Here is a 20,129-nt window from a genome sequence, read left to right on the forward strand (position 1 = left end):
AGGCAGGGCCTGTCTCTAGATCAATGTTTTTTTTAAAACAAGTGCAAAAGATCGTAAAACTCATTGTGTTGAATGCAATTTACACTTGGATTCTTTGGTTATGCCAATATTGGGAATTGTGCCGAGAAAGCTAGCACAATCAAGCAGAAACTCCAAGCCACAATAACAAACTAGCCTTTTTTTCTATATTCCTACAGCGTATTTGAACATGCTGTGTTAGCTGCAGGGACCGACTTCCGCTCAGATAGACTTTGGGAAACTTACATCAACTGGGAAGATGACAGGGGAAATCTGGAAGAGGTGACAGCAATTTATGATCGGATTCTTGGTATTCCAACGCAGCTTTACAGTCATCATTTCCAAAGGTAAGCTAGAAGAACCAAAATGGAAAACAACGTTTTCAAATTTATATTTGCTTCAAATCTTGTCTTTGCTTTTGAAAATCTTCCTCTATACATTGAAGAATGAAGATAAAAATTGAAGTATTACAAAATACAAAAGTTAAAAATGGAAAGAAAATTAAAGATGGATAAGTATATAGAGCGAGAAAGCTTATGATTTGTCAAGTAAATGTAGTTTAAGGAAGTTGGCTGACTAGTTGGCTGGCACAAATTCCATCTTCCATAATGTCTTTGTACATTGTGATTTATCAGTGTTAGGATTTTTATTGTCTCATTTTATTGGGCTGTTTGTGAGTGTAATTGTTCTGTATTTAATACCATTCTCCACTTTTAAAATACCCCTGTTTCCTGACCAATAACTTCTGCAAATTCAATACAAAATGAAATTCAAAAATTGTGTTGAACCTCAGAATATTTTTTAAATTCTCCATATTAAATTAAAAATTGTAATAGTTTATTTTTATTTTTGTGCAGAAATTCTACTACAGTCAACAAAGGATTAAATGTGAAATTCTCAATAAACTGAATCTTCAGGGTAGGAAAATTCCAATAGTGTATCCCAATATTTTGTATTATAAACTGGAATTTTCTTTCCTAACTCTGGTAATAAAAGGCTCACTAATCTGGGATATTGCATGAAATATGAATGATTCCACTGTTTTTCAGGTTCAAAGATCACATTCAGAATCACTTGCCTAAAGACATAATCTCTTCAGAGGATTTTATTGAACTACGTCAAGAGCTGGCATCTGCAAATGAACATTTCGATAATGGTGCTCCAGGAAATGATCTAGCAGTTGGAATTGATATCAATGATCCTGCACAGGTAACATAGACTATATACAAATTTTTTGTTCAGATAATGTGGATGACATACAAATTTCATGTTTCAGCTTGGGTAAAAAGTTATTTTGGTGGGGTTTTTTTTGCCAATTTCAAAGCACATGAACACAGTGATCATTCCGATTTTAGAAATGTTTCTACAAACTTAATCTGGGGTTTTTGAAAATTTCAACCTGTTCACAATAATCTCTGTATTTTTAACCTTTGTCTACATCTATCAATATAAGATCCTTGAGTTGGCATCCCTAACACCCTTATTAGTTCATGGATAACTTGGTAGCCATAAGCTTGTTCTTCACTGTTCTGCCATATTTCGACAGCTACCCCACAAGCCCAGTCTCCAGTTCTTTCAGACTTAAAAATTCTCTATTTCACAGTTCCTAGGTCCCCAAGACACTTACTTGCAATGATTCCTTTATGGAAGTATTAGTTTTGACAGTTATTTTGACTGTTTTTGTTAAATTAATAAGTGAGAGAAATTTATATTAGATCTTTGAGAATATTAGGTTCTGAAAATAAATGTAAGAATTTTTGAATAATGCCATAAAGGAAAATGTAATTACTTTTTAAGCACTTCCCTTGGGAATCCATTGCCCATTCTAAGACCAATATATCCTTCCTAAGATGTGGTGCCCAGAACTGCTCTCAGTACTCCAAGTGGGGTCTAACCAGGGTTTTGTACAGCTGCAGCATAACCTCTGTCTTTATACTCCAATCCTCTAGATATAAAGGCTAGCATTCCAGTAGCCTTTTTGATTATTTTCTGTACTTGCTCATGGCATTTTAAAGATCTATGCACCTGAACCCCCAAGTCTCTTTGGACATCCACTGTACTTAACCTCTTCCCATTTAGAAAGTACCCTGCTCTATCCTTTTTTGGTCCAAAATGGATAACTTCTCACTTGCCCGCATTGAAATCCATCTACCACAGTTTTGCCCACTCACCTAGTCTGTCACTATCTCTGCAATTTTATGCTATCATCTAGACTGTCTACAATGCCGCCTAACTTTGTATCAACTTTGTTGCATTGTTTAGTAGTAAATTGATCATCTATGAGCATGCACTGATGAAACATGAATATTGCACCATTACAAATGCAAAGCTGAGGCTTCTCAGCTGTAGTCTGACACTAACCACATCCTGATATGCAAAGTTCCTTGACCACAGAATTAAATTCTGGCCCAAGTCTGTGTTTGCTTAATGAGATTTTGTTCTCTAGCACAACTACAGCTGAGCAAAATAATATTGTATATTATATGTTAAGCTTCTCATTTTGTGCAATGCACAGGAAATCTAATTTTGAAAACTTCTGTAACCTAATTTCTGTATATAAAAGTATATTAACACACAAATCTTCATTTTTTTTAATGTTGTGGCCTGTCATGCCAAAGTTGAGTCTAGCAGCAGTTTGGTCTTTCAATAGTGGTCCACTTGTAGTGCAGTTATAGAGAATAATGTGCATTGAAAGTGATCATGTGTCTACAACCAGAAGGGTACCTTTGGATATCCACATTAGATCATTGTGGGGCTATATTTGGTAATGCTGTGGTACAGAAAGGTACAATAAGTTCAATTTCTGGTTTATTTAGTTGAGATACAGCACTGAAACAGGCCCTTCGGCCCACCGAGTCTGTGCCGACCATCAACCACCCATTTATACTAATCCTACACTAATCCCATATCTCTACCACATCCCCACCTGTCCCTGTATTTCCCTACCACCTACCTATACTAGGGGCAATTTGTAATGGCCAATTTACCTACCAACCTGCAAGTCTTTGGCATGTGGGAGGAAACCGGAGCACCCGGAGGAAACTCCACACAGGCAGTACCCAGAATTGAACCTGGTGGTCAATGAAATGAGTAGTTTTTATGAATGTCATCCTCTGGTTTATCCTGGTCATTTCTGTTGACCTACATCTGTCAGCCATCTTCTTGCTTTCACTAAATCTAGCTCCCATATCCATGTGACAGATCCATGAAAACAGACCACTTATTCCACCAGGATAAGGCTTGTGAACACCAGTCTAACACATGATTTATGATTTTACCAGTAGAATTCCAAACTACAACAAGCACCAGTATTAAACTAACTGTTAAATGCCTGCTCACATACACAGGCGATTCAGTACAAGTACTAAGTCAATCTATTGTCAATAATTTCTTTTGTAGGGCCTGAATGGCATGTTACATTCCCAGTACCAGGGTTCAGGACGTCACGGAGCTAATAAAACAAGTACTGAAATGGGAGGGTGAGCAGCCTGAGGTCATGCCTCATGTGGGATCCATTGACAAATAGGAATAGCTTTTATGTTCTACAAGGGGATTTCAAGGAGCCAGGTTCTAGATTGAGGAACAGAATCTTCAGGGTAATAAATTCTAGGGGCTGAATCTTTTCCTCTTGGGATATGGAAGGGGAAAAGCATGAGCAAAAACCTACAGGACGTATGGGCAGGATCGGGGCACTTAACCAGATAAGTATTCTGTACTGAAATGCACAAAGTGGAGCATGGCTACCCGACCTGAACCAGACGACATGTGCCTGGTTCGGGTCAGGTAGCTGTTCCGGGTCCGGCATTCGCGCTCTGGCTGAGTCGGATGCAGTGACAGCCAGGGCGTCAAGGCGGGCAACACTCCGCGCTAGTCTGCAGTGAGCGATTCCATCCAAGGTAGAGCACGACCTCTTCAATAGTTGATTATATTCCGGTCGTTGGGTCGGGTGCGTGGGAAAAAAAGTAAGGACTAGGGCTGGGTTTCATTTGCAGATCTGAACAGGTCTTTAGTAAATAGCATAAAAGTGTTATAAGCAACATTCAAGCTTACAGTGCCCTAGTGACAATCTGAGCATAATTGAGAAAATATTCTACATTGTAGATCTTTAGAATGGATGGGTAAATTGGGAAAGGATGGGGCATACCACTATTGATAGTAGAAAGAAGGCATCTCAATAAGGGTGATCAGGCAGTGGAAACACTAGTAGAGAGCAGGAAAAGCAAAGGATGCAAAACTCCAGTAGGAGCTGTTCTGCAGACCATCTAATAGTGATGTGTTGGGGATGTGGTGATATATAAATATGATCAGGGAAGCAATAAGCAAAAATAATATACATTTTAATTTTCACAGATTGGGAGAAGCAGATAGTTTAAATACTAAAGGCAGCTAATTTTTAGAATTTATTTAGGGCAGTTTTCTAGACTGACGGGACAACAGGCCATACTGGATTTAGGGATGAGTCTGCTGTTAGGGAACATTTTGCAAATAGTGACTATAATATGATTGAATTTGATATTGGATTGAAGAGGGAGATAGGAGAGACACAAACTATGGTTTTAAATTGAAGTATGGCAAACTTTGAAGGGATCAGAAATAAATTGTTCACAGTAAATGGAGTTGAGTTAAGTCTATAAACAAAAAGGGGAACTATTTAAGTATTTGGTGCAAATGGTGGTTTGTACATGGATCTTAAACATTTCAACGCCATGTAGTCTTGAAGGTGAGAAATATTTTGGGTAGGGAGACAGTCTTAAAAGTTATTTTTACTCCATGGTAAATGTAGTCAGCAGTCAGTGTGCCTTTCATAACTTCATGATGTCCATTAACAGTCAATTTCTAAAAGGCAAAGGTTCCACTTGTGTAGTTAAGCCGTCCTGGTCAACAAATAGAGGAAACTGGAAATTTTGCAAACTGGGAGAGCTATAAAAAGCAACAAAGGATGCAAGAAAGTAATAAATGCAAAAAAAAAAATTAGATCTGCAAAGGATATTAAAGCTAAAAGGTTTTTAAATCATATTGAAAGACGGTAATGAAGGAAAATGTTGGACCCATTATAGACAGGTGCAGGCAATAATAGATAATAGAGTAGACTTGTTAAATAAGTACTTTATATCAGTTTCCCTGGTGGAGGAAGGGGGCAAAAATACAAGCAGTATGATGGAACCTAGAAAGTCCTGGAGAGGAACTTGGAAAGGAGATTTTTATTTTAAAAAAAGTGTGGAGAAAATAATGGGATTTAAGATCGTCAAATCTCCATGGTCTGTTTCCACACCATTGTATTAAAAATGAATGGAAAAAACTGCAGATGCATTCAGAATTTTCCTATGCTTTTTACATTCAGGGATTGAGCCTTTGAACTGGCAAATGTTACTCCCTCCCTTCCTAAATAATGGAGTAACAAATTAATGCAGATGTTAGTGGCTTGTTTTCTGTTTCTGGCGTTAGCTTCTATAATTTAGCAACAAATCATTTTAATACATTAAAAAAGGCTGTTCTTTAAAATAAAAACCATCTGTTCCTGCCATTGCCTCTTCAGTGTGGCTAGCATAGATGGTTAAGTTTGATATGGATTTTATACATTTCAAAGCCTTGTAGACTCATAGGTGAGAAATTCTTTGGGTAGGGAGAAAGTCTTCAAAGGGTAGGTTATCTTACTCCACGATAAATTCAGTCAGTCTGTGCATTTACAAAGTGCCTTTCATAACATCATATGACACCCATTAACGGTCAATGTTGTATTTTTTGAAGTCTAGTCATTGTTGTAATGTTGGGAGACCTGGCTGCTAATTTGGGCATGGCTAGATCTCAAAGAATAATGAAATGACTTCTGTTTTGCTGACATTAGTTGGGGGATAAATATTAACAAAAATACCAGTCTAGATTGTGTGTATTCATCTTTAGAGTGGTGCTTGAATCTGTATTTTCTGACTCAGTATTACCACTGAGCCAAAGCTGACTTCTATGCTGAGCATTTAATGCTTAAGCTGTACTTTTTCATGTTTATGCTAGGAATGTAAACTTATTGCAGTGAACGTCACTTCTGTATCAGCACATAAAGTATGCAAAAAAAATTAATGGCAGAGCTTCACATCCTACTGCTGGCTGGGGAGCTCTTCCCTCAGATGCTTTTGCTAGGAATTCTGTCTTTTGTGAAATTGCACTATGGGAAATTAGATTTTCCTCTTAACTCGTCATCAAGGTTAATTCCAAGATGTTGGTTTGTTGTCTGCAGCCACACAGTCATGACACAATGTAGAAAAAATTTAGCGAAGCTGTTTTTATGTTCCGCCTTCCTTCCCTGGGAGTTGAGTGCAGTTGGCTTGCTAAATTCTCCTGCTACACCCACATAACTATAGACTTGTTAAAGTGCATTATTTGCAATTTATGAATTGCCTGATTTCCTGCAAGTCAGATAGTTATGAAAATTTGGGTTCCCTGATTTATCAATTTCAAAAATTATAGTTTGACTAAGATTGCAAGTATAAAGGAAAGCTTTAAAAAGTTAGGTATGTTTGCTTTGAGTCAGTATTGTGTATTGAATTTTATGGCACTATCTTTGCATGCGATTTCCTCACTTACAACAATATTTACATTGAAATGATTTTGTCAGTGAAAGGAATAGATTGAATATTATAGCTACTGCTATCTAATTTAATTTCCAAGTCTAAAATGTCTTGGGTTCAGTAACACTGAAATTTGATACCTCTTCAGTTTCTTTCTCAGCTGCGTTTGCTGACAACGCAACCATTGGGTGGCGCAGTATTGGCTTTGGGCGGCGCGGTGGAGAGCAATCGGCCAGGGGGGACAGGGCGAGGGCGGGAGTGAGTAGCCGAGGGAAGGAAAGCAGCGAGGTAGGGAGCAAGCGACTGAAGGAAGGCAGTGGCAAGGCAGGATGGAGTGGGAAATTGAAAGTGACAATTAAAGCGGGGAAGGTGGGAGGGAGCGGGTTACTGTTTTTTTTTAGATTGGAGATACAGCACTGAAACAGGCCCTTCGGCCCACAGAGTCTGTGCCGAACATCAACCACCCATTTATACTAATCCTACACTAATCCCATATTCCTACCAAACATCCCCACCTGTCCCTATATTTCCCTACCACCTACCTATACTAGTGACAATTTATAATGGCCAATTTACCTATCAACCTGCAAGTCTTTTGGCTTGTGGGAGGAAACCGGAGCACCCGGAGGAAACCCACGCAGGCACGGAGAACTTGCAAACTCCACACAGGCAGTACCCGGAATCGAACCCGGGTCCCTGGAGCTGTGAGGCTGCGGTGCTAACCACTGTGCCGCAAGTGAGGGAATGGAGCCGGCGATCGCGGCTATTGAGGGGTGAGGACGTTATTGCGTGATGTCAATGCATTCATGCTGGCAAATGTTCGCATGCATTGACGTCCGCTTTCACACTTGTCAGAAATCACTGTTTTTGTCTTTTCATATTCCTTGCTTTCTGTAATTGTATACTGCTGCTATTTGAGTTCATCCTTCATGTTGGAAAGAGCTGATCTACATGCTCATTGAGTTTATGAATGAATTCCTTGCTCACAGCAGGAATGCAATTATGGAATAAATCTAATTCTTTATCCCTAGCCAAAAGATCTAACAAATCTCTATCTTGTCATGTTATAAAACTTTTTTTTTTGTTTCTGGAATGTGGGTGTCCTTGGCTATGCCAGCATTTATAGTGTTACGAGAGGGCTGTGCTTTTTTTTTTGTAAATCTGTTTTAAGGACTTGTAGTTGAATTATGGACATTGATTCTTCTGGAAGCTTGAAGAGATGCTGAACTTGGTTTTTTTTTAGGTCACCAGAAGGCTTCCTGGACTTGGCTTGTAAGCGAGCCCTTACTAGAAGGCACCTGTTTTCAGATAAAATACCAGCGGGAGCTTGTTTTCACTTGGGGAGATGTTTACAAAGAAGTGACAGGTCAAGATTTAGAGGTCAGGAGGCTTGACTTCTGGAATCTTTTTGGTTTCACTTTGAATTGTTAAAGACACTTTTTGCCTGCCAAGAACAACCCAGCTCGTCTATTTCTCTCCCTTTGAAAGAACCCCTGTGTGTCTAGTATCAGTCTCCTCTTTCCTCCTGTATTTGAAGAAAGCCTGCGTATTGAATGTGAACTGCAACCCCTGTTGCATTTCTGCTGTGAGGCCTGTCTGAAGCTTCTGTAGCTCCATTTCTTAAAGCCTACCCAAACTTATCTTCAACATCGCCTGGAAAGAATTCTATTCTAGCAAGATTCCAGTGACTGCCATCTATACATAATTGGGATGCCAAACCAAAACAAAGGACATGTTGCCATATCTCTCTCCAAGAATGAGCAAGTATTCGGCTTGTGTATTTTTTTTGTAACCGAGCTCTAAATAAATTCCTTTATTTTTCTGCTTAACTGTGTGTGGAGCTAAGGTAGAAAAAAGGAACTTGTATTTCTATTTTTGTGTTTATGCTTTGCTTCATTACTGGAAAAGACTTATTTTATGATCTGATTTTCTTTATTGAAGAAACCTTGTGTTTTATTCTGGGGGAAAAAATAGAGTAAGTGATTGTATTGGTAAGTGGGAAAATTTAAATACATGTGACCTGTGGGGAAGTGGAACTGGAATAAACAGTGCACTCCTAGGTCGTAACAATTGTCCGCCCCTAATTGTCCTTGAGAAGGTGGTAGTGAGCTGCTACCTTGAACTGCTGCAGTCCTTGGGGTGTAGGTATACCCACAGTGCTGTTAGGAAGGGAGTTCCAGGATTTTGACCCAGTGACAGTGAAGGAATGGTGATTGTAGTTCCAAGTCAGGAGGGTGTGGCTTGGAGGGGAACTTGCAGGTGGTGTTCACATGCATCTGCTGCCCTTGTCTTTCTAGGTGGTAGAGGTCGCAGGTTTGGAACCTTGGTATATGGTCCATCACCAATGCAGTGGCAGCAGTGTGTAGGAAGTGAATGGCACACCATCTACAAACAATCAAGTGGGCTGCTTTTGCCCTGGATGGTGTCGAGCTTCTTGAATGTTGTTGGAGCTGCACCCATCCATGCAAGTGGAGAGTATTCCATCACACTCCTGACTTGTGCCTTATAGATGGACAGGCATTGGGGAGATGGGAGATGAGTTACTCGCTGCAGAACTTCCAGCCTCTGAGCTGCTCTTGTAGCCACAGATTTTATGTGGTTGTTTCAGTTCAGTTTCTGGTCACTGGTGACCCCCAGGATGTTGGGAAATTCAGCGATGGTAATGCCATTGAACATCATGGTGTGATGGTTAGATTCTCTCTTGTTTGAGATGATCATTGCTTGGCTCTTGTGTGGTGTGAATGTTACTTGACACTTATCAGCCCAAGCCTGGATGTTGTCCACATCTTGCTGCATATGGACACAAGCTGCTTAGTATCTGAGGAGCTGCGAATGATGCTGAATATTGTGTAATCATTGAGCATTCCCACTTCTGACGTTATGAAAGAGGGAAGGTCATTGATGAAGCAGCTGCAGGTGGTTGGGCCTAGGACACTGCCCTGAGGAACTCCTGCAGTGATATCCTGGGTCTGTGATTGACCTCCAACAATTACAACCATTTTCCTTTGTGCGAGATATGACTCCAACCATCCCTGATTCCTATTGACTCCAGTTTTGCTCTGGCTCCTTGATGCCATACTCGGTCAAATGCTGCCTTGATGTCAAGGGCAGTTACTCTCACCTCACCACCTCCTAGAATTCAACTCTTTTTGTCCATGTTTGGGCCAAGGCTGTAATCCGGTCAGGAGCTGAGTGGCCCTGGTGGAACCCAAACTGAGCATCCGTGAGCAGGTTATTGAGCAAGTGCTGCTCGATAGCACTGTCAACGACCCCTTCCATCACTTTGCTGATTGGGAGTAGACTAATAGGGCAGTAATTGGCTGGGTTGGATTTGTCCTGCCTTTTGAGCATAGGACATACCTGGGCAATTTTCCACATTGCAGGGTAGATGCCAGTGTTGTAGCTGTACTGGAACAGCTTGGCTAGGGGTGCGGCAAGTTCTGGAGCACAGGTCTTCAGTACTATTGCCGGAATATTCTCAGGGCCCATAGCTTTTGCAGTATCTAATGCCTTCAGTTGTTTCTTGATATCACACGGAGTGAATCAGATTGGCTGAAGGCTGGCATCTGTGATGCTGCGGACCTCAGGAGAAGGCCAAAATGGGTCATCCACTCGGCACCTCTGGCTGAAGATGGATGTAAATGCTTCAGCCTTGTCTTTTGCACTGATGTGCTGGGCTCCCCTATAGTTGAGGATGGGGATATTTATGGAGCTGCCTCCTCCTGTCAGTTGTATAATTGTCAACCACCATTCACGACTGGATGTGGCAAGACTACAGAGCCCTGATATGATCCATTGGTTGTGGGATTGCTTAGCCCTGTCTATTGCATGCTGCTTCTGCTGTTTGACATGCAAGTAATCCTGTGTTGTAGCTTCACCAGGCTGACACCTCATTTGAGGTTTGTCGGGTACTGCTCCAGGCATGCCCTCCCGCACTCTTAATTGAACCAGGATTGGTCCCCCAACTTGATGGTAATGGGGGATATGTCAGGCAATGAGGTTAGATTGTGGTTGAATACAGTTCTGTTGCTGATGGCCCACAGTGCCTCATGGATGCCCAGTTTTGAGTTGCTAGATCTGCTTGAAATCTATCCCATTTAGCATGATGGTGGGTACCCTCAATGAGAAAATGGGACTTTGTGTCCACAAGGACCGTGCGGTGGTCACTCTTAAAAATACTGTCATGGATAGATGCATCAACGACAAGTAGATTGGTGAGGATGAGGTCAAGTAAGTTTTTTTCCCTCTTGTTTCCATCATCACCTGCCACAGACCCAGTCTGGCAATTTTGTCCTTTAGGGCTCAGTCAGTAGTGGTGCTACTGAGCTACTCTTGGTGATGGACATTGAAGTCCCCCACCCATACATTTTGTGCCCTTGCTACTCTGTGCTTCCAATTATTGTTCAACATGGAGATGCACTGATTCATCAGCTGAGGGGTGGTAGGTGGAAATCAGCAGGAGGTTTCCTTGCCCATGTTGGACCTGATGCCATGAGACTTCATGGGCTCTGGAGTCTCTGGACTCTATCCCGACTGCCACTGTGCTGCCATTTCTGTGCTGCAGGTCTATCCTGCTGGTGGGACAGGACACACTGAGGGATGGTGATGGTATCTGGGATATAGTCATACTCACTGAATCATACCTTGCAGACCATGTCAAGCTATTGCTTGACTAGTCTGTGGGGCAGCTCTCCCAATTTTGACACAAGTCCCTTCATATTAGTGAGGAGGACTTTGCAGGGCCGACAGGGCTGTGTTTGCCGTTGTCATTTCTGGTGCCAAGGTCAATGCTGGGTGGTCCGTCTAGTTTCATTTTCTTTCTGGTTTGCAAAAAACTGGAGGAAGTGCTGTTTATATGGAAATTAGAGTAAGGAAACTAGAACATAAAGTATTGTAAACTGTAATGTGCCAGCACCAGGCATCTGTTGGCATTGTAATAAGTCAAATATGAATTAATGCTAATTCAACAAGAGTGAATACTAGTGTATTTTTCTAATACTTTTTCTGACTTATGTATTTTTTCTTCTGTCTTCAGTTTTTCTTTCGCTTTTCCTCATTTTCTGTCCATTGTTCACCCCCACTTTCTTGCACTCTTGCCCTCTTTCTCTTTCTATTTTTGTCTTTCACATTTTCTGTGACTGTATCTTGATCCCATTTTCTCTGTCCTGTTTTATTTTACTCTTTCGTCTCTCTTTTCCTTGTCATTTCTTTTCCTTGCTCTCTGTTCCTCTCCACTCTACTGTTCCCTTTATATCTCATTTTCTATTACTTGCTCTTTGTTTTACTACTTTCATTTTGTTTCATTACTTTCTTGCCATTTCCCTCTTTCTGCCCCATTTTCTTTTTTTCTTTTTAATTTCTCTTGTCTGTCTCCTTTTACTTTGTCTTCCCATCTTTGTATATGTCTGGCTTTCCTCTTGTTTTGTGTTTTGTCTTTCTCCCATACCCCAGTTTACTTTCTCGCGCTCGCTCACTCATTCTAATTTCTTTGTGTCTTGCTGGTGCATATACTTGCACTTTTTTTTTTTTGCAGCAGTGGGGAGTTCTTTTTTTAAAAAAAACATGGAAAGAATTACAACACAATGAGACTATTTGGCCATTCGTGCCTGTGCCACCTGAAAGCTAGCCAGTAGCCCTTTAATACTATTAACTCGTCTTTATGCTTCATACCTGTTGGGATGCTGAATTATTTACTTTTTCACCTTATTTGGTCTCACCCAGATTGGTTCCCTTTATCACTTGTATCTAGTGAGAATTTGACATTCTTGTTCTTCCAGATTGTTTCTGAAATAGAGAATATGCGTCATAGAATAATTGAAATTCGTCAGGAAACACATCTTCATAATGAGAATGAAGTTAGCAGAAGATGGACTTTTGAGGAAGGGGTAAGTATTTTCAACAACTGTAAATATTAAAAGGAAATTCAGTGCTAAAATTCAAAAACTGTTGTATGCTATTTGTTTGATTTTATAATTGCACAATACAGCCATGAACTTGAGGCAAAATATTTACATTTTGTTTCGTTGGAGATTTAAAAGAATATCAATCATTGAAATATCCCAACTGTTCTGCACCTAGTTCTTAAACTTGTTTGTGGTTAGAATTTTGCAGCATGGGAGGGAGGCCCTTCAATCCACCACACCTGTGCCGGCTCTTTGAAAGCTATCCAATTTAGTTTCAGACCCCAGCTATTTTCCCATAACTGTGAAAATTAGTCCTCTTCAGGTACATGTCCAATTCTCTTTTGAAAGTGCTTATGGAATGTGCTTTCTCCACTCTTTTTCAGTTGGTGTGTTCTGGTTCTTAACACTGAAAAATGTCTCCTCCTTTCCACTCTAGTTCTTTTGCCAATTATTTTAAATATATGAACTCTGGTTACTGACACACTTGCTGGAGGAAAATCATTCCTCCCTACTTTAACAAAACCCCTCATAATTTTGAATATTACTATTAGATCCCTCCATAACCTTCTCTGTTCCAAAGAGAACAATCCCAGCTTTTCCACATAACTGAAGTCCTTCATCCATGGTATTATCCTAATAAACCATCTCTGTACCCTGTCCAAGGCCTAGAATTGTACACCATACTCCATTGGAGCTCTAATTTGAGAGTTTTGTGGTGATTTAGCATGACTTCCTTGTTTATGTATACACTACCCCATTTACAAAATCGAGTATCCCATTTGCTTTTTTTAATCGCTGTCTAAACTTGCCCTATCAGCTTCAAAGATATGTGAATATGCTCCCCCTGCCCTTGCATCCCCTCAAAATAGTGATGGATTCTCCTGTCTCTTCAGATGAGCGTTTAGCAAGGAGACTGGTTGTTCGCTGTCTGGGTTGGTGTCCTCTCGTGTGATAAACCAAATCCTGATTTGCAGATCCAATTGCAAATATCACATATGAAGTCACTTGGAGGGGAGGGTGAAGGCACTGGCTTTGCAGTGTGCTTGTTGAGATTGCTTGATGGAGACTACTCCATTTGGATCTCTGGTTTTTTTTCCCCATGTAATGGGGTGCAACTTAAGTTCTGAGATTGGCTTTCAGAGTATCTTTCTGTATTGAAGTTTGAGATGTCCTGTCGTGTGGGTTCCCGTGCTCAACTGGCTGTACAATACTGCCTTTGGTATGCGGGAATACTCCATGCGGACCATATGGCTGCTCCAGTGAAGCTGAGCTCTGACGCTTCCTACCAGGTGTGGGGCCTCTTGCAAAAACATTGTGAGGGATTTTATCCTGCCACTTGATGATGCAGATGGATCTTAGGCGGCAAAGGTGGAATGCATCTTGTTTTGTGATGCTGGTAGGTTGTCCGTGCCTCTCTGCAATAGAGAAGTGATGCGCGAACCACTGCCTGGTAGACTTTGATTTTTTTTTTTTTTTGAGACAGACTACGTGCTCTCCAAAGCCCTCCCTCTGCTCCCCTCCCCCCTCGGCCCCCTCTCCCCTCAAAGACACAGATGGAGTGAGGAAGTTATAGGTCATTGAGTTTGCTTTAGTTTGTAAACTACTCGTCTATGAAATATGAAAGTGTTAAGCACTTGAAGAAACATGAGTTTATCGGGAACAATCCACACATTTCTAAAGCATATCTGATTTGTGATCCCTTGAATTTGGGAACTGAAAGAACATTATCATTTGTTGATGCCAAATATCAGAGGGATTGTTAAAGACTATGCTAGCAGGATGAATAAATAACTAGTAGATGCAGGTTAATGTATAAAAATATGAACTAATTTATTTTGGAAGCATGGGGAAAGAAATTGTATTAATTTAAAATTTTAATTTGTACAAATCACATGGCATTTAAGGTGGCAGTGTAAGTAAATAGTCATTATAAAAACAGAATCCTTGATTTTGTATCTGGAGGCAGTAGAAAAGCAAAGAGCTAATGTTGATCTTGTAGAAGTTCTTTGTCTACAGTTCAGTATAGTGTACTAATTCAAATTTGTTGCACAGTTTTAAATTAACCAATAATTTGAATTAAACTGTAAATGAGAATTTACATTTCTATAATGCTTTTTGGCTAATGAAGTATTTTTGAAGTCTAGGCACTGTTGTAATGCAGGAAATGCAGCTGTCAGTTTGCCATGAACAGAATAAATAAATGACCAGATCATCTGTTTTAGGTGTTGGCTGAGGGGTAGATATTATAGATATTGGCCAAGATATCTTTCTCTTTTTTTCCCCCCACCCCCCCCCCCTTTTTTGAGTAGTGCTGTGGGATCTTTTACATTAAAGTAGATAAGTCCCCAGGGCCTGATGGGATCTACCCCAGAATACTAAGGGAGACAAGTGAAGAAATTGCTGGGGCCTTGACACAAATCTTTGCATCCTCATTGGCTACAGGTGAGGTCCCAGAGGACTGGAGAATAGCCAATGTTGTTCCTTTGTTTAAGAAGAGTAGCAAGGATAATCCAGGAAATTATAGGCCGGTGAGCCTTGCATCCGTTGTAGGGAAATTATTAGAGAGGATTCTTCGGGACAGGATTTACTCCCATTTGGAAACAAACAAACTTATTAGCGAGAGGCAGCATGGTTTTGTGAAGGGGAGGTTGTGTCTCTAATTTGATTGAGCTTTTTGAGGAAGTGACAAAGATGATTGATGAAGGAAGGGCAGTGGATGTTATCTATATGGACTTCAGTAAAGCCTTTGACAAGGTCCCTCATGGCAGACTGGTACAAAAGGTGAAGTCACACGGGATCAGAGGTGAGCTGGCGAGATGGATACAGAACTGGCTTGGTCATAGACAGAGGGTAGCAGTGGAAGGGTGCTTTTCTGAATGGAGGGATGTGACTAGTGGTGTTCCACAGGGATCAATGCTGGGACCTTTGCTGTTTGTAGTATATATAAATGATTTGGAGGAAAATGTAGCTGGTCTGATTAGTAAGTTTGCGGACGACACAAAGGTTGGAGGAGTTGCGGATAGTGATGAGGATTGTCAAAGGATACAGCAGGATATAGATCGGTTGGAGACTTGGGCAGAGAAATCGCAGATGGAGTTTAATCCAGACAAATGTGAGGTAATGCATTTTGGAAGGTCTAATGCAGGTGGGAAGTATACAGTAAATGGCAGAACCCTTAGGAGTATTGACAGGCAGAGAGATCTGGTGGTACAGGTCCACAGGTCACTGAAAGTGGCAACGCAGGTGGATAAGGTAATCAAGAAGGCATACGGCATGCTTGCCTTCATCGGTCGGGGCATAGAGTATAAAAATAGGCAAGTCATGCTGCAGCTGTACAGAACTTTAGTTAGGCCACACTTAGAATATTGTGTGCAATTCTGGTCGCCACTACCAGAAGGACGTGGAGGCTTTGGAGAGGGTACGGAAGAGGTTTACCAGGATGTTACCTGGACTGAGGGCATTAGCTATGAGGAGAGGTTGGATAAACTCGGATTGTTTTCACTGGAATGACGGAGGTGGAGGGGTGACATGATGGAGGTTTACAAAGTTATGAGCGGCATGGACAGAGTGGATAGTCAGAAGCTTTTTCCCAGGGTGGAAGAGTCAGTTACTAGGGGACATAGGTTTAAGGTGAGAGAGGCAAAGTTTAAAGGGGATGTGCGAGGCAAGTTCTTTACACAGAGGGTGGTGAGTGCTGGAACTTGCTGCCAGGGGAGGTGGTGGAAGCAGGTACGATAACTACGTTTAAGAGGCATCTTGACAAATACATGAATAGGATGGGGATAGAGGGATATGGTTCCCGGAAGTGCAGAAGGTTTTAGTTTAGGCAGGCATCAAGATCGGTGCAGGCTTGGAGGGCTGAATGGCCTGTTCCTGTGCTGTACTGTTCTTTGTTCTTTGACCCAAGAGGGAAAATGTGGCCTTAGTTTACTGCCCCATCTGAAAGACTATCTCCAACAATGCAGCACTCCCTTAACACTGCAGCCTAATCTCAATTGGGGCACGAATTCACAACCTTCTGACTCCGAGGCAAGTGCTACAACTAAACCAAGGCTGAAGCATTAACACTGCGAAGTGCTGAAACTTTTTTTGATGCAACAGATAATTTGATTAAAATGATTAACTTAAGACAATTATCCACTATTTTGGGTACCTTAATCTAAGAATGATGTGAAAGCAGTGGAAAAGGTGAAATATAGAATTACCAGGAATGGTGGTTTACAGTTGTGAAGAAAAACTTTATAGGTTCAGGGTTTTTTTCACTAGAACTGAAGTTAAATGTTTACCTATGGTCTTCAAAATTTTGAATGGCTGATAAAATAAATTTTGTTGGCCAGTGAGACAGTAACAAGTTGTAACTTAGCATAGAATAAATTTAAACGGGTTTGAATCTCTACTGGATATAGAACTCGGTCGCAAACAATTGAAGAGTCCATAAATCCTTCTAAAGGATTAAATAATTGGGGGGAAAAAAATGTATGGAAAATGAGCAGGAAAGTGGAATTAGACCAGGTAACACCTGTGAAGAACAATACAGTGGAGACTTGGTATGCTGGATGGTCTTTTCTGTGTTGCAGCATTTTGTGATTTTATAATTTTTTTCATGTAGTAAAACATTTACATGGTATGTTGATAAAGCATTTTGTTTGCCTTCTATGATAGATTAAACGGCCTTACTTCCATGTGAAGCCATTGGAAAAAGCACAGCTAAAAAACTGGAAAGATTATCTTGACTTTGAGATAGAAAATGGAACCCTTGAACGTGTGGTGGTTTTGTTTGAGAGGTGCCTTGTCGCTTGTGCCCTTTATGAAGACTTCTGGATAAAGGTAAGTTTTTGTGTTAAACCTTACTTAAAGGGTACCTTTTTAACTTAGTACATACAGACCAAAGACATGTCTACAGATTGTACTACAGTTCTATTTGGTTTGCAGTTTTAGACAAGTGAGGAGGGATCCCAGAATAATAGTGCAGAAGAGGCCCTTTGGCCCATCAAGTCTGCACCGATGCATTAAAGACACCTAACCTGTCTACCTAATCCTATTTGCCGGCACTTGGCCCATAGCCTTGAATGTTAAGACGTGCCAAGTGCTCATCCAGGTACTTTTTAAAGGATGTGAGGCAACCTGCCTCTACCACCCTCCCTGGCAGTGCATTCCAGATTGTCACCACCCTCTGGGTAAAAAAAAAAGTTCTTCCCCAAATCCCCCTTAAACCTCCTGCCCCTCACCTTAAACTTGTGTCCCCTCGTAACTGACCCTTCAACTAAGGAGAACAGCTGCTCCCTATCCACCCTGTCCATGCCCCTCATAATCTTGTACAGCTCAATCAGGTCACCTCAGTCTTCTCTGCTCCAGTGAAAACAACCCAAGCCTATCCAACCTCTCTTCATAGCTTAAATGTTCCATCCCAGGCAACATCCTGGTGAATCGCCTCTGCACCCCCTCCAGTGCAATCACATCCTTCCTATAATGTGGCGATCAGAATTGCACACAGTACTCCAGCTGTGGCCTTACCAAAGTTCTATATAACTCCAACATGACCTCCCTGCTTTTGTAATCTATGCCTTGATTGATAAAGGCAAGTGTCCCATATGTCTTTTTCACCACCCTATTAACCTGCCCTTCTGCCTTCAGAGATCTGTGGACAAACACCAAGGTCCCTTTGTTCCTCAGAACTTCCCAGTGTCAGGCCATTTATTGAATACTTCCATGTCACATTACTCCTTCCAAAGTGTATCACCTCTCTCTCTTCAGGGTTAAATTCCATCTGCCACTTTTCTGCCTATTTGACCATCCTGTCTATATCTTCCTGTAACCCAAGACACTCAACCTCACTGTTAACCACTCGGCCAATCTTTGTGTCATCCGCGAACTTACTGATCCTACCCCCCACAGTCATCTATGTGGTTTATATAAGTGACAAACAATATGGGACCCAGCACAGATCCCTGTGATACGCCACTGGACACTGGCTTCCAGTCACTAAAACAGCCGTCTGTCATCACTGTCTTCTACAGCTAAGCCAATTTTGAATCCACCTTATCAAGTTACCCTGTATCCCATGTGCATTTGCTTTCTTGATAATTCTCCCATGTGGGACCTTGTCAAAGGCTTTGCTGAAATCCACGTAAACTACATCAACTGCACTACCCTCATCTGCACACCTGGTCACATGCTCAAAAAATTCTATCAAATTTGTTAGGCATGACCTCCCTCTGACAAAGCCATGCTGACTATTCCTCATCAAATTTTGCCTCTCCAACTGGAGATAGATTCTCTCCTTCAGAATTTTCTCCAATAGTTTCCCTACCACTGACGTGAGACTCACTGGTCTGTAGTTCCCTGTCTTATCTCTACAACCTTTCTTAAATAGTGGGACCACATTAGCTGTTCTCCAGTCCTCTGGCACCTCCCCCGTGGCCAGAGAGGTATTAAAAATTAGGGTCAGAGCCCCTGCAATCTCTACCCTTTCCTCCCACAGCATCCTGGGTTGAAAGGCTTCCCTCTTTTTCCCCCTCCTTGTTTGACCATAACAAGTTTAATTCTTCAAGTGGATATACTGGCCAATTCAGTAGGTGTTTGGTTCTTGTTATGATCATAGCAAGTAAGTAATCGGGCAGGTTTTCTTGAGTTAACAAAAAGTGATTACCTTTTATTGTAGATTGGTTGAGTTAGAGTCCATTTAAAAAATGTGTGGAGTTTGGTGATTCGGCTGGCATCTAGCTGAATTCAATGGTCCTGAGGCTTTTAGTTTGAAGAAATAGTTTGATTAACTAAATTGGTCCCTGGGATGGGAGAGTTGTCCCATGAGAGGCTGAGTAAATTGGGTCTATATTCTCTGGAGTTTAGAAGAATGAGAAGTGATTTAGTTGATACAAGATTCTGAAAGGGCTTGATAGGGTAGAAGCTGAGTTTGTTTCCACTAGTCAGGGAATCTAGAACATGGAAACAGTCTCTGGATGGGGTCAATTATTCAGGGCTGATGAGAAATTACTTCACTCAAAGGGTTGTGAACGTTTGGAATTCTTCACCCCAGAGGGTTGTGGATGCTCCATCATTGACTACATTTAATGCTGGGATAGATAGAGTTTTGGTCTCGCAGGGAATAGAGGGATGGGGGGAGCAGGTAGGAAAGTGGAATTGAAGCTCAAGATCAACCATGATAGTTGAATGGCAGAGCAGGCTCAATGGGGCATATGGTCTATTTCTGCTCCTATTTCTTGCAGATGACTGGTTTGGTCAGTGTCTTGGAGATAGCGATGCAGATTATTTCCTCCAACAGAGTTTCTGATTGTAGCTAGAGTATGCAAAGGTGGTCAGTCAACAGCAGGATTTGAAAGTTTTCAAGCTGGAATGGAGAAAGAAGGACCCCCACTTTGGGTCTGCTCATGTCAGAATCCAGTTCCTCTTCCTCTGCTGCAGAGCAAAACACCAGCTTAAAACCCACAGATGGGGAGGGGCTTGTCACAAGACAGTTACTCAGTGATTAAAACATAGCAGTTAGCAGTATTTCTTGCTGGGAGAACAGGTAGTTCCTTAAACTTCCTGGATCTTGGTTCTTGCTGGGAATGTAGCAGACATTTCATGTCCCTCCTCAAGCATTGCAGTACAGGATGGTGTTGCAAATTAGGTGATCGTCTTAAGC

The 20,129-nt window shown here is 41.3% G+C and overlaps 1 protein-coding gene across 5 annotated transcripts in view; it reads left to right on the plus strand.

Annotated features, from left to right (window-relative positions):
• prpf39 (PRP39 pre-mRNA processing factor 39 homolog (yeast)) overlaps positions 1-20,129 on the plus strand; it is a 61,408-nt gene that overhangs the window by 21,136 nt on the left and 20,143 nt on the right. For all 5 annotated transcript variants that reach the window (XM_068038856.1, XM_068038857.1, XM_068038858.1 and 2 more), the window contains 4 exons: positions 198-365; positions 1,068-1,227; positions 12,359-12,466; positions 17,147-17,311. In XM_068038856.1, coding sequence (XP_067894957.1) covers positions 198-365; positions 1,068-1,227; positions 12,359-12,466; positions 17,147-17,311 — 601 coding nt within the window. The remainder of the gene's footprint in view (positions 1-197; positions 366-1,067; positions 1,228-12,358; positions 12,467-17,146; positions 17,312-20,129) is intronic.

Source organism: Heterodontus francisci, chromosome 9, assembly GCF_036365525.1.
Source record: "Heterodontus francisci isolate sHetFra1 chromosome 9, sHetFra1.hap1, whole genome shotgun sequence".
Taxonomy (NCBI): Eukaryota; Metazoa; Chordata; class Chondrichthyes; order Heterodontiformes; family Heterodontidae; genus Heterodontus; species Heterodontus francisci.